This window comes from Scyliorhinus canicula, chromosome 12 (assembly GCF_902713615.1).
Source record: "Scyliorhinus canicula chromosome 12, sScyCan1.1, whole genome shotgun sequence".
NCBI lineage: Eukaryota > Metazoa > Chordata > Chondrichthyes > Carcharhiniformes > Scyliorhinidae > Scyliorhinus > Scyliorhinus canicula.
The window spans coordinates 57,215,694-57,230,313 of NC_052157.1; the positions used below are offsets into that span (position 1 = coordinate 57,215,694).

At 54.8% G+C, this 14,620-nt stretch overlaps 1 protein-coding gene across 1 annotated transcript in view; it reads right to left on the reverse strand.

The window, feature by feature from the left end:
- Positions 1-14,620, reverse strand: part of LOC119974255 — a 107,550-nt gene that overhangs the window by 49,800 nt on the left and 43,130 nt on the right. The window contains exons 7-9 of the mRNA XM_038813024.1: positions 12,950-13,258; positions 11,215-11,298; positions 60-383 (exon numbers count right to left, since the gene is read on the reverse strand). Of these exons, the coding sequence (XP_038668952.1) occupies positions 60-383; positions 11,215-11,298; positions 12,950-13,258 (717 nt within the window). The remainder of the gene's footprint in view (positions 1-59; positions 384-11,214; positions 11,299-12,949; positions 13,259-14,620) is intronic.

The window sequence follows — 14,620 nt, forward strand, 5'->3', positions numbered from 1 at the left end:
TCGAATGCTAACAGGGACGAGAATAAAAGGAGAGGGAGACCATTTCCAACACCGCGTACATTCGCAATGCACGTATACGTCCTCCTTGTGGTGGCAGTCGTGTTCCGCCCAGTAAGAGGAGCGACATCCCCACAGCACCGGCTCCTCCCCGCGACACCGCACTTCGTCCAGCCATATCGAAGCAGACAAACTGCCCTTGGTGTGGTTCCCCTCCTCGCCTGAGAAACTTAAGGCTTTGCCGCACTTCAACTGGCGACAAACAACTTTGGCGTTCAACAGACTCCATTCATCATCGCACACAGTCCCCCACGTATTGTTGTATAAAATCTCCAATAGACCACGACAGCGATCAGAGCCACCTTCTAAACGAAGGTCTTCCGGGTCTAAAAGGGGATGAAACACAGGTTTAGATACAGAGTAAAGCTCCCTCTACACTGCCCCCATCAAACACTCCCAGGACAGGTACAGCACGGGGTTGGATACAGAGTAAAGCTCCCTTTACATTGCCCCCATCAAACACTCCCAGGACAGGTACAGCACAGGGTTAGATACAGAGTAAAGCTCCCTCGACACTGCCCCCATCAAACACTCCCAGGACAGGTACAGCACCGGGTTAGATACAGAGTAAAGCTCCCTCTGCACTGTCCCCATCAAACACTCCCAAGACAGGTACAGCACGGGGTTGGATACAGAGTAAAGCTCCCACTACACTGTCCCCATCAAACACTCCCAGGACACAGTAAGAAGTCTTACAATACCAGGTTAAAGTCCAACAGGTTTGTTTCAAACACGAGCTTTCGGAGCGCAGCTCCTTCAATTGCCAAAGCAAACAGCAGGGGAGACAGAGGGCACCCCTGCCTCGTTCCACGATATGGTCTAAAGTACTCTGACCTCAAAACTTGTTGAACCTTTGAGCTGACACTGGATTACCCAGGCAAATGTCGACAAGACCATGAAGTTAACTGAGAGAAAGCGTTCACTTTTAACTCGCGTGGAGCCTGAGGAAGGAGCTTCGCTCCGAAAGCTCGTGTTTGAAACAAATCTGTTGGACTTTAACCTGGTGTTGTAAGACTTCTTACTGTGCTCACCCCAGTCCAACGCCGGCATCTCCACATCATGACTCCCAGGACAGTGTGGTGATATGATTTGCATAGTTGTTTGCCATTGGTGCAGAACACCGGCTTACCATTGGTCCTGGTCGGTCATGTGCCTCTCGACCGATTGGTTGAGACCAGTCATGTGACAGCTCTCCGATTGGTCGAGAGGCTGAGTTAACCATGCCTCCTTACCGAGGTATAAATAGTCGAAGCGCCCAGCGGTCGTCCATTTTATTGTAGACAACCGCAGGGCTAAGTTCAAGCTTATTAAAGCCTAACTTTTGTATAGCAACTCGTCTCTCGTGCAATTGATGGCTCATCAGACAGGTACAGCACGGAGTTAGATACAGAGTAAAGCTCCCTCTGCACTGTCCCCATCAAACACTCCCAGGACAGGTACAGCAGGGAGCTAGATACAGAGTAAAGCTCCCTCTACACTGTCCCCATCAAACACTCCCAGGACAGGTACAGCAGGGAGCTAGATACAGAGTAAAGCTCCCTCTACACTGTCCCCATCAAACACTCCCAGGACAGGTACAGCACGGGGTGAGATACAGAGTAAAGCTCCCTCTACACTGTCCCCATTAAACACTCCCAGGACAGGTACAGCACGGGGTGAGATACAGAGTAAAGCTCCCTCTACACTGTCCCCATTAAACACTCCCAGGACAGGTACAGCAGGGGGTGAGATACAGAGTAAAGCTCCCTCTACACTGTCCCCATTAAACACTCCCAGGACAGGTACAGCACGGGGTGAGATACAGAGTAAAGCGACTTCTGGTGGCGGCATGTAGAGGGGAAGTCGCACGTTGGCTCCCGTTTAAGGTGTATTTTTAAGAGGTTTTATGTCCGGTCCCGGAGGTAATTTTTATGGTATTGAAGAAGGAAAGATAATAAGCTGTTAAAGGGTGCGGAAAGGGCTGCTCGGAGCAGCTGGAAAGGGTGCGGAAAGGAAAGGGTGCGGAAAGAGCTGCTCGGAGCAGCTGGAAAGGGTGCGGAAAGGGCTGCTCGGAGCAGCTGGAAAGGGTGCGGAAAGGGCTGCTCGGAGCAGCTGGAAAGGGTGCGGAAAGGGCTGCTCGGAGCAGCTGGAAAGGGTGCGGAAATGTGCTGCTCGGAGCAGCTGGAAAGGGTGCGGAAAGGGCTGCTCGGAGCAGCTGGAAAGGGTGTGGAAAGGGCTGCTCGGAGCAGCTGGAAAGGGTGTGGAAAGGGCTGCTCGGAGCAGCTGGAAAGGGTGCGGAAAGGGCTGCTCGGAGCAGCTGGAAAGGGTGCGGAAAGGGCTGCTCGGAGCAGCTGGAAAGGGTGCGGCAAGGGCTGCTCGGAGCAGCTGGAAAGGGTGCGGAAAGGGCTGCTCGGAGCAGCTGGAAAGGGTGCGGAAAGGGCTGCTCGGAGCAGCTGGAAAGGGTGCGGAAAGGGCTGCTCGGAGCAGCTGGAAAGGGTGCGGAAAGGGCTGCTCGGAGCAGCTGGAAAGGGTGCGGAAAGGGCTGCTCGGAGCAGCTGGAAAGGGTGCGGAAAGGGCTGCTCGGAGCAGCTGGAAAGGGTGCGGAAAGGAAAGGGTGCGGAAAGGGCTGCTCGGAGCAGCTGGAAAGGGTGCGGAAAGGGCTGCTCGGAGCAGCTGGAAAGGGTGCGGAAAGGGCTGCTCGGAGCAGCTGGAAAGGGTGCGGAAAGAGCTGCTCGGAGCAGCTGGAAAGGGTGCGGAAAGGGCTGCTCGGAGCAGCTGGAAAGGGTGTGGAAAGGGCTGCTCGGAGCAGCTGGAAAGGGTGCGGAAAGGGCTGCTCGGAGCAGCTGGAAAGGGTGCGGAAAGGGCTGCTCGGAGCAGCTGGAAAGGGTGCGGAAAGGGCTGCTCGGAGCAGCTGGAAAGGGTGCGGAAAGGGCTGCTCGGAGCAGCTGGAAAGGGTGCGGAAAGGGCTGCTCGGAGCAGCTGGAAAGGGTGCGGAAAGGGCTGCTCGGAGCAGCTGGAAAGGGTGCGGAAAGGGCTGCTCGGAGCAGCTGGAAAGGGTGCGGAAAGGGCTGCTCGGAGCAGCTGGAAAGGGTGCGGAAAGGGCTGCTCGGAGCAGCTGGAAAGGGTGCGGAAAGGGCTGCTCGGAGCAGCTGGAAAGGGTGCGGAAAGGGCTGCTCGGAGCAGCTGGAAAGGGTGCGGAAAGGGCTGCTCGGAGCAGCTGGAAAGGGTGCGGAAAGGGCTGCTCGGAGCAGCTGGAAAGGGTGCGGAAAGGGCTACTCGGACAGCTGGAAAGGGTGCGGAAAGGGCTGCTCGGAGCAGCTGGAAAGGGTGCGGAAAGGGCTGCTCGGAGCAGCTGGAAAGGGTGCGGAAAGGGCTGTTCGGAGCAGCTGGAAAGGGTGCAGAAAGGAAAGGGTGCGGAAAGGGCTGCTCGGAGCAGCTGGAAAGGGTGCGGAAAGGGCTGCTCGGAGCAGCTGGAAGGGGTGCGGAAAGGGCTGCTCGGAGCAGCTGGAAAGGGTGCGGAAAGGGCTGTTCGGAGCAGCTGGAAAGGGTGCGGAAAGGGCTGCTCGGAGCAGCTGGAAAGGGTGGGGAAAGGGCTGCTCGGAGCAGCTGGAAAGGGTGCAGAAAGGGCTGCTCGGAGCAGCTGGAAAGGGTGCGGAAAGGGCTGCTCGGAGCAGCTGGAAAGGGTGCGGAAAGGGCTACTCGGAGCAGCTGGAAAGGGTGCGGAAAGGGCTGCTCGGAGCAGCTGGAAAGGGTGCGGAAAGGGCTACTCGGAGCAGCTGGAAAGGGTGCGGAAAGGGCTGCTCGGAGCAGCTGGAAAGGGTGCGGAAAGGGCTGTTCGGAGCAGCTGGAAAGGGTGCGGAAAGGGCTGCTCGGAGCAGCTGGAAAGGGTGCGGAAAGGGCTGCTCGGAGCAGCTGGAAAGGGTGCGGAAAGGGCTGTTCGGAGCAGCTGGAAAGGGTGCGGAAGGGGCTGCTCGGAGCAGCTGGAAAGGGTGCGGAAAGGGCTGCTCGGAGCAGCTGGAAAGGGTGGGGAAAGGGCTGCTCGGAGCAGCTGGAAAGGGTGCGGAAAGGGCTGCTCGGAGCAGCTGGAAAGGGTGCGGAAGGGGCTGCTCGGAGCAGCTGGAAAGGGTGCGGAAAGGGCTGCTCGGAGCAGCTGGAAAGGGTGCGGAAAGGGCTGCTCGGAGCAGCTGGAAAGGGTGCGGAAAGGGCTGCTCGGAGCAGCTGGAAAGGGTGCGGAAAGGGCTGCTCGGAGCAGCTGGAAAGGGTGCGGAAATGTGCTGCTCGGAGCAGCTGGAAAGGGTGTGGAAAGGGCTGCTCGGAGCAGCTGGAAAGGGTGCGGAAAGGAAAGGGTGCGGAAAGGGCTGCTCGGAGCAGCTGGAAAGGGTGCGGAAAGGGCTGCTCGGAGCAGCTGGAAAGGGTGCGGAAAGGAAAGGGTGCGGAAAGGGCTGCTCGGAGCAGCTGGAAAGGGTGCGGAAAGGGCTGCTCGGAGCAGCTGGAAAGGGTGCGGAAAGGGCTGCTCGGAGCAGCTGGAAAGGGTGCGGAAAGGAAAGGGTGCGGAAAGGGCTGCTCGGAGCAGCTGGAAAGGGTGCGGAAAGGGCTGCTCGGAGCTGCTGGGAAGGGTGCGGAAAGGGCTGCTCGGAGCAGCTGGAAAGGGTGCGGAAAGGGCTGCTCGGAGCAGCTGGAAAGGGTGCGGAAAGGGCTGCTCGGACAGCTGGAAAGGGTGCGGAAAGGGCTGCTCGGAGCAGCTGGAAAGGGTGCGGAAAGGGCTACTCGGACAGCTGGAAAGGGTGCGGAAAGGGCTGCTCGGAGCAGCTGGAAAGGGTGCGGAAAGGGCTGCTCGGAGCAGCTGGAAAGGGTGCGGAAAGGGCTGCTCGGAGCAGCTGGAAAGGGTGCGGAAAGGGCTGCTCGGAGCAGCTGGAAAGGGTGCGGAAAGGGCTGCTCGGAGCAGCTGGAAAGGGTGCGGAAAGGGCTGCTCGGAGCAGCTGGAAAGGGTGCGGAAAGGGCTGCTCGGAGCAGCTGGAAAGGGTGCGGAAAGGGCTGCTCGGAGCAGCTGGAAAGGGTGCGGAAAGGGCTGCTCGGAGCAGCTGGAAAGGGTGCGGAAAGGGCTGCTCGGAGCAGCTGGAAAGGGTGCGGAAAGGGCTGCTCGGAGCAGCTGGAAAGGGTGCGGAAAGGGCTGCTCGGAGCAGCTGGAAAGGGTGCGGAAAGGGCTGCTCGGAGCAGCTGGAAAGGGTGCGGAAAGGGCTGCTCGGAGCAGCTGGAAAGGGTGCGGAAAGGGCTACTCGGAGCAGCTGGAAAGGGTGCGGAAAGGGCTGCTCGGAACAGCTGGAAAGGGTGCGGAAAGGAAAGGGTGTGGAAAGGGCTGCTCGGAGCAGCTGGAAAGGGTGCGGAAAGGGCTGCTCGGAGCAGCTGGAAAGGGTGCGGAAAGGGCTGCTCGGAGCAGCTGGAAAGGGTGCGGAAAGGGCTGCTCGGAGCAGCTGGAAAGGGTGCGGAAAGGGCTGCTCGGACAGCTGGAAAGGGTGCGGAAAGGGCTGCTCGGAGCAGCTGGAAAGGGTGCGGAAAGGGCTGCTCGGAGCAGCTGGAAAGGGTGTGGAAAGGGCTGCTCGGAGCAGCTGGAAAGGGTGCGGAAAGGGCTGCTCGGAGCAGCTGGAAAGGGTGCGGAAAGGGCTGCTCGGAGCAGCTGGAAAGGGTGCGGAAAGGGCTGCTCGGACAGGCTGGAAAGGGTGCGGAAACAAGGGTTCTCCATCGAGTGAGAGGGGCAGCAAAAGTGCTGGCAAGATGGCGGATGCCGGACCGCATGGTGGGGGCGCACTGCTTACAGTGGAAAGGATGACTGAAGTGATGGCAGTGGAGCTGGAGAAGCAGTTTGCGAGGCACATGGAGGCTTTGAGGAAAGAGATGGCGGTGACACTGAAATCGTTGGCAATCGCCCCAGTGAGGATAGCTGTGGCAATGACATCGTCCGAGGTGAGAGAACAAGGTGAAAAGATGAAGGAAGTGGAGGAGGCCATGTCGCAGCACAGCTCACCTCGATGGTAGACGAGCTGCGTAGGGTGGTGGAGGTCAACAGAGGACTCCGAACAAAGCTCGAGGACTTGGAGAACCGCTCAAGGCAGCACAATTTGAGAATTGTGGGCTTGCCCGAAGGGGCAGAGGGCCCAAGGCCAACAGAGTACTTTGCAAAGATGCTGGCGGAGTTGATGGGGGTTTGGTATGGTGTACCCGGCAAAGCTGAGGGTGACGTGCAACGCCAAAGATTTTTATTTTGAAACGGTGGAGGCGGCTGAGGCGATCATGAAGGCAGAAGGCTTGGGACAGAAGTGCGGAGCGGAGCTGGAAGAGAGATCGTGGACTGTGATTGGGGAGCTGGAAAATGTATAAATGTTATAAGTTTCTTTTCATTGACTTGTGATGTAACTTACTTGACTTCACATTATCATAGAGTTTATGTTTTTGTTTGATTTGACTGACATTCTTTGTTGCGATGGTTATATGTTGCTTTATTGAGTTGTATGGGTTGCATTGTTTTTTTTCTTCTGGGACTGGGTGGGAGGGGACGGAATGCCTTGGCGGGGGGGGGGGGGGGGGGGGGTCCACCCGCATTAGCTAAATAAAGTCGGCTAGTGAACGGAGGTGAGTTGGGAGGAGGGCAGCGGATATTGGAGCCTGGTTAGCTAGGTTTTGATGGGCCTACGAGGCAAGTGGGGGGGTGGATCAATACTGGGTGAGGTTTTTTCGAGAGGAAGTGCAGGGGAGATTCTGTGAGAGGGGAGGGGGTTCGATGTTAACAATAGATAGGGGTGGGTCAGGCTCATGGGGCAAGGCCTGGTGGTATGATGATGGTGGATAAGAGGGGGGGGTCTTAGGATAGTAACATGGAACGTGAGGGGGTTGGGAGGTCCCGTCAAGAGGTCAAGGGTGCTTGCGCATCTTAAAAGCTTGAAGACCAACCGATGTAGCAATGCTGCAGGAGACGCACCTGAGGGCGAAGGACCAGGTGAGACTTTAAAAGGGCTGGGGCAGCCACGTGTTTCACTCTGGATTTGATGGATGGGCTTGGGGGTTAGTGGTAATGGTCAGTAAAAGGGTACGGTTCCAAATGGAGAAGGTGGTTGCAGATAAGGGGGTTAGATATGTGATTGTGACTGGGCGCTGGAGGGGAGGCTAGTGGCGCTGGGAAGTGTATATGGATCCAATTGGGATGATGTGGGGTTTGTGAAGGTGTGTGGGGCCATCCCCGACTTCGACACACACAAACAGATAGTGGGGGGGGACTGGAACCTGATGCAGGGGCCAAGTTTGGACAGGTCACAGCTGCGCTCGCTGGTCCCATCAAGGCGGGAGGGGGGGGGGGGGGGGGGGGAGGTGAAGGCATTGGCTGGGCTAATGGTGGAAATGGGAGGGGTGGATCCTTGGAGTTTTCTCCACCCGAGGGAGGGAGTACTCGTTTTTCTCGACGGTCCATAAGGTATACTCGCGGATCAACTTTTTTGTGGTGGGGAAGGCTCTGCTGGCTGAGGTTAAGGGGTTGGAGTACTCGGCAATTGCAATATCAGACCATGGAGAATGGGTAGCACAGAGGCCAGGGTGGAAATTAGATGTGGGACTGTTAGGGGACCAAGGGTTTGGTGCCAAATTGAAAAAGTAATTGAGGAATATGTTGGTTCCAACTGCACGGGGGAGGTGTCAAAGTCAGTTGTCTGGGAGGCTCTAAAGGCGGTGGTGAGGGGTGAGGTGATCTCATTTAAGGCCAGGGTGGACAAAGAGGAGAGGTTGGAGCGTTAGAGGGTAATAGATGAGATGCTGGAGGTAGATAGGAGTTATGCAGAAGTTGGGGATCCAGCGAAGTTGGAAAACAGGAAGGAACTACAGGCAAGCTTTGACCGACTATCTACCAGGAAGGCGGTGCGCCAGTTGAGGCGAGCAAGGGGTGCAGTGTACGAGCATAGAGAGAAGGTGGGGCATATGCTAGCGGGTCAGCTTCAGAGGGAGGCGGCGGGAAGGGAAATTATTCAGGTGCGAGACAGGGCAGGGAAGTTGGTGGTGGCTCCGGATCAGATTAACAAGGTCTTTAAGGAATTCTATGAGAGGTTGTACAGGTCTGAGTCACCTGGGGGAGATGGGGAGATGCAGGAATTTCTAGATGGGCTGGAGTACCCGAGGTTAGGGGAAGAGGACAGGATTGTATTAGAAGGGGTGATAGTGGAGCAGGAGAGAAAGGATGCGATTGGGAGGATGGAGTTGAGGAAGATAGCAGGGCCAGATGGGTTTCCGGTGGAATATTATAAAAGATTTAAGGCTAAGTTGGCACCACTGATGGTGGGGATGATTGAGGAGGTGATAGGGAAGGGGGTGTTACCACAAACTTTGGGCCAGACATCGATTTCCCCGTTGCTTAAAAAAGACAAGGATATGACGGAGTGTGGATTATATTGGCCCACACCACTTTTAAACGTGGACACAATGATATGGGCGAAGGTACTGGCAGGTAGGCTGGAGGGGTGCCTCCCGAAGATGATAGGTGAGGATCAGACTAGGTTTGTGAGAGGGAGGAAGCTCTTTTCGAATATTATGAGGGTATCGAACCTGGTTATGACACCAGCGGAGGGGAAGAAAACAGGTGGTTGTGGCATTGGACGCCAAGAAAGCGTTTGACTGGGTAGAATGGGGGTACCTGATGGCAGTTCTGGAGCGGTTTGGGATTGGACCACGATTTGTGGACTGGGTAAAGCTATTATATAAGGAGCCGAGGGCGAGTGTCCGCACAAATAACATCAGCTCAGAATACTTTTCTCTCCACCGAGGGACTAGGCAGGGATGTCCTATGCCCCCCCTGCTGTTTGCACTCGCGATTGAGCCATTGGCCATCGCATTAAGGAGTTTGGGGGTATGGAACGGGATAATACGGGGTGGGGGGTGGAACATAGGGTGTCCTTATACACCGATGACCTGTTGTTATACATGTCGGAACCGAGTGTGTCAATGGGGGAAATATTGGGGCTGCTTCGGGTGTTTTGGCCTTTCTTGGGGAACAAATTAAATATAGACAAGAGTGAGGGGCTGGGGTGGGGGAGCTGCAATTCCGTCGGGCAGGGTCTCACTTTAGATACGTGAGGGTGCAGGTTGCACGGGATTGATGGGGGCTCTGTAGGTACAATATTTCTAGTTTGACCTGGCAAGGTGGGATGGTCTCCCTCTGTCACTGGCGGGCCGGGCACAGGCGGTTAAAATGAACGTGCTGCCATGATTTCTGTTTATTTTCCAATGCCTGCCAATTTTCCTGCCAAAGGCATTTTTTAGAGAGATTGAAGGGATGATTACCTTGTTTATATGGAGAGGGAAGGTGGCCAGAATTAGAAAGGTGCTGCTACAGAGGGGAAGACTGGCAGGGGGTTTGGGTCTTCCGAACCTGATGTATTATTACTGGGCGGCAAATGTGGAGAAGGTGCGGAGCTGGGTCAGAGGCGTTAATTCCCAATGGGTCAGAATGGAGGAGAGTTTGTGCAGGGGGGCGGGATTGAAGGCTCTAGCAACAGCGCCGCTTCCTATGGCCCCAGGGAAATACTCGGATTCCGGAACTGATAGCTTTGTGGAGAATTTGGAGGCAATTTTGCCAGCACTTCGGGTTGGGGGCAGAGTCGAGAGAAATGCCGATTCGGGCGAATCACAGATTTGAACCAGGGAAGTGGGATGGAAATTTTCGGAGATGGGAGGAGAAGGGAATTAGGAAACTAAAAAATTTAGTTTTTGGGGGTCAGTTTGCATGGTTGAAGGAGCTGGGAATGAAATATGGGCTGGAGCAGGGGGAAATGTTTAGATGCATGCAGGTTCGAGATTTTGCCAGAAAGGAGATACAGAGCTTGCCAGTGGATCCAGCCTCCACATTGCTGGAGGAGGTGCTGACGACAGGGGGACTGGAGAAGGGGGTAGTGTCAGCGGTTTATGGGGCTATTTTGGGAGGGGAAAAGGCACCGCTGGAAGGGATCAAAGCAAAGTTGGGGGAGGGTATGGAAGAGGGGTTCTGGTGTGAGCTGCTCCGAAGAGTGAACGCCTCCACCTCGTGGAGGAGGTTGGGGCTGATACAGCTGAAGGTAGTGTATTGAGCACACCTTACAAGGGCGAGGGTGAGCCGATTCTTTGAAGGGGTAGAAGATGTGTGTGAACGTTGCGGGGGGAAGGTGGGGTGGCGCAAACCACGTTTATATGTTTCGGTCCTGTCCAAAGCTGAAGGATTACTGGTTTTTAGAGTAGTTTCCAAAGTGGTGCATGTAAAACTGGACCCAGGCCCCCGGGAGGCCATATTCGGGGTATCTGACCAGCTGGGGTTGGAAACGGGCGCGGAGGCAGATGTTGTAGCCTTCGCCTCGTTGATCGTCCGAAGGCAGATCCTGTTGGAAAGGAGATCAACCTCTCCACCCTGTGCCCTGGCATGGCGGGGGGACCTGCTGGAATTCTTAACTCTTGAGAAGGTTAAGTTTGAACTAAGGGGAAGAATGGAAGGGTTCTACAATTCATGGGCATTATTCATTATGCACTTTCAAGAACTAGATTTCATTGAACATTAGGGGGCGGGGGTTGGGAGGGTTGCGGGGAGGGGGACTGCATGTGTCAATGGCCACTATGGGTGTTTCTTGATTCCTTCTTGTTTTTGCTTACGTTACTGTTAACGTGCGAGCTGTTGTTTGGGGGTTTGGTGTGAGGATGGGATTGCTGTTGTTGATAAGGGATTGACAATGCATTGTTCGTTGGTGGGTGTAAATTTGGAAGAAAATGTGAAAAAGGAGGAGAAAAAAAGTATATTTTTTAAATAAGGTACAGAGTAAAGCTCCCTCTACACTGTCCCCATCAAACACTCCCAGTACAGGTACAGCACGGGGTTAGATACAGAGTAAAGCTCCCTCTACACTGTCTCCATCAAACACTCCCAGGACAGGTACAGCACGGTGTTAGATACAGAGTAAAGCTCCCTCTACACTGTCCCCATCAAACACTCCCAGGACCGGTACAGCACGGGGTTAGATACAGAGTAAAGCTCCCACTACACTGTCCCCATCAAACACTCCCAGGGCAGGTACAGCACGGGGTTAGATACAGAGTAAAGCTCCCTCTGCTGTTTACCATTATATTGCGCTGCCTGACACGTTCGGACAGGAGCTCTTGGAGAATCTATTGATTTTTACTTACGCAGGCAATGATCATCGCCGGGTTTCCAGTAATAGTTCCCCGTGCATTTGTTGAACTTCTTTTCCAGCTGTTCCAAATTTCCATCTGGAAAGGAAAACATGTGTGAGAGTTTTGTAAAAACCACCCTCGGACAGTGCAGCACTCCCTCAGTACTGACCCTCTGACTGTGCAGCACTCCCTCAGTACTGACCCTCTGACAGTGCAGCACTCCCTCAGTACTGACCCTCTGACAGTGCAGCACTCCCTCAGTACTGACCCTTTGACCGTGCAGCACTCCCTCAGTACTGACCCTCTGACAGTGCAGCACTACCTCAGCACTGACCCTCTGACAATGCAGCACTCCCTCAGTACTGACCCTCTGACAATGCAGCACTCCCTCAGTACTGACCCTCTGACAGTGCAGCACTCCCTCAGTACTGACCCTTTGACCGTGCAGCACTCCCTCAGTACTGACCCTCTGACAGTGCAGCACTCCCTCAGTACTGACCCTCTGACTGTGCAGCACTCTCTCAGTACTGACCCTCCAACAGTGCAGCACTCCCTCAGTACTGACCCTCAGACAGTGCAGCACTCCCTCAGTACTGACCCTCTGACAATGCAGCACTCGCTCTGTACTGACCCTCTGACTGTGCAGCACTCTCTCAGTACTGACCCTCCAACAGTGCAGCACTCCCTCAGTACTGACCCTCAGACAGTGCAGCACTCCCTCAGTACTGACCCTTTGACAATGCAGCACTCCCTCAGTACTGACCCTCTGACAGTGCAGCACTCCCTCAGTCCTGACCCTCTGACAGTGCAGCACTCCCTCAATACTGACCCACCAACAGTGTAGCACTCCCTCAGTACTGACCCTGTGACAATGCGGTGCTTCCTCAGCATTGATCCTCAGACTGTGCAGCACTCCCTCAGTACTGACCCTGACAGTTCAGCACAGGAAGGCAGACAGCATTATCAGAGACCCCTCCCACCCAGACATTGCCTTCTTCCAGACCCTTCCATCAGGCAGAATGTACAGAAGTCTGAAGACTCGCACATCCAGACATAGGAACAGCTTCCTCCCCACAGCTACAAGACTCCTCAATGACTCCCCCTCGGACTGATCTGTCAGCGATCAATGCATCGAGAGTTTGAGTGAGAGATACAAATAGAGAGGGACAGAGTTAGAGACAGCGAGAGAGAGACAGAGAGAGAGAGGACAAAAGGGACAGCGGGAGAAATTAATCATGAGGCCAAGAGTGAAAAAGAGGGCAAGTGAGAGATGGAGAGATAGAGTGACCAAGTCGGTGAGATAGATAAGTATCGGCAGGTAAAGCCGGGGGGTTTTTGTGGCGGAGCATCGGTGGGGGGGCGCCGGCGACTTTTTGGTCATAAGACCAGACAGATTCTGCAGACATAGCCGCAGGATCGAACAATCCAGCCCAGAGACAGAGAGAAGTGCAGTGAAACAGATCGCGCCAGAGTGAGATGTAAGGCAGTGTGGGACAGAGACCCAGAGAGTGACAGAGTCAGATAAAGAGAATCAGAAGGAAAGAGAGAGAGTGGGAGGGGTCAGGGGGTGGTAGAGAGCAAGGGAGAGAGGGGAAAAGGGACAAAAAGAGACCCAGAGACAGGCAGTGACAGAGAGAGAGAAAGAGAGCCACTGAGTGCTAGAGAGAGAGAGAGAGAGAGACAGGAATTGAAGTGGTAAGCACACTGACCCATGATTGCAGAAACCTTTCCTGAAATCTCGCCCTACCTTCACAGATGACGCCAGCATCTTCCTTGTGGGTGCAGTCATGCTTGCCCACGGGACGGTGTTGACAGTCTGCCAGAGATTTCTCTTCGCCCGTACAGTTCACGTCATCCAGCCAGATGCTCCCCATGCTGGGACCAAATGCGGAGGAGTTGACAACGACTTGAAATTTGCCGCATTCCAGCTGCCGGCACACCACTGCAGCCTCCTTTTCACCCCAGTGGTCATCGCATACTGTCCCCCACGTCCCATTGTATAGTACCTCCACCCTTCCTGAGCAGTTGTTCGCCCCCTTCCTCAAGCGGATGTTCTCTGTTGGGATGGGGAAAAGAGAAAGGGTTCCACACCTGAGTTAGCCTGTCCCGTCCTCCGCCAGATCTCCACCCCAGCCGATCGGTTGGTTCCCCAGTTCAAAGGGTTCAGGCGCTTGAACCGAGAGAGTGGTTTCTGCGGGGAATTTTACGGTTTAAAGAAGAGCCCCCCCCCCCCCCTTGCATGCCCCTTCCATCTCACAGCCGATTTTCCCATTCCCTCAACTGCATCGCTGATTCTCGCTTCCCGAGTGCTCCAGCGGGGGAACATCGGGAATGAGAAGGTGCTGAGGTTGGGCCCAGCTCCATCATCTTTCCAACCTTCAACCTTGGGCGGCAGAGTGGCGCAACTATTAGAGCCGCTACCTCACACCGACAGGGGCCCGGGTTCAATTCCGGCCCCGGGTGACTGTCTGTGTGGAGTTTGCACGCTGTCTGCGTGGATCTCCTCCGGGTGCTTTGGTTTCCTCCCCCAGTCCAAACTTGTGCAGGCTCAGTGGATTGACCATGATAAAATTACCCCTCAGTGCCCAAAGACGTGTAAGTTAGGTTGGGGTGCAGGTATAGTGCGGGGGAGAGGGTCTCGGGAGGATGTTCCCGTGCAGACTCGATGGGCCGTACAGCCTCCTTGTGCACTGTAGGTACTTTATGATTCTATGGTTCAAAATGGGCATCATGGGATGAAGGCCAGAAAGGTTTCCTCATGCATGAATTGCAGAAAGTTAGTATGCAGGTGCAGCAGGTAAGACGGAGGGCAAATGGAATTTTGGCCTTTATAGCTAATGGACTAGGGTATAAAAGTAGGGAAGTATTTCTGCAACTGTATTGGGCATTGATGAGACCACATCTGTCTACTGAGCACTGTTTAGGTCCTCGTACTTGAGGAAGGATGTAAATACATGAGAGGAGGTTCACAGAAGGTTCACTAAATTGATTCCAGGGATGGACGACTTGTCTTATGAAGAGACATTCAGCAGTTTAAGCCTGTACTCACTTGAAGTATATGAGATGCTAAAGGGGGTTGACAGGGTTGAGGTGGAGCAGATGTTTCCCCTTGTTGGACATTCTAGAAAGAGAGGCCGTAGTTTTAGGCTAAGGGGCGTTGCAGAATTGAGACAGGGATGTGAAGGAATTGCTTCACTCAAAGGTCAGGAATCTGTGGAATTCTCTACCCCAGAGATCTCTGGACGCCGGACAACTAAATAGATTTATGGAGGGGATAGATAGGTTTTTAATTAGTAGCAGGTTGAAGGGTCACATGGAGCTGGTGGTAAGGTGGACATGAGATCGTCCATGACCCTATCGAATGGCGGAGAAGGTGGAGGGGCTGAATGGCCACTTCCTGTTCCTAGCTCTCATGTTC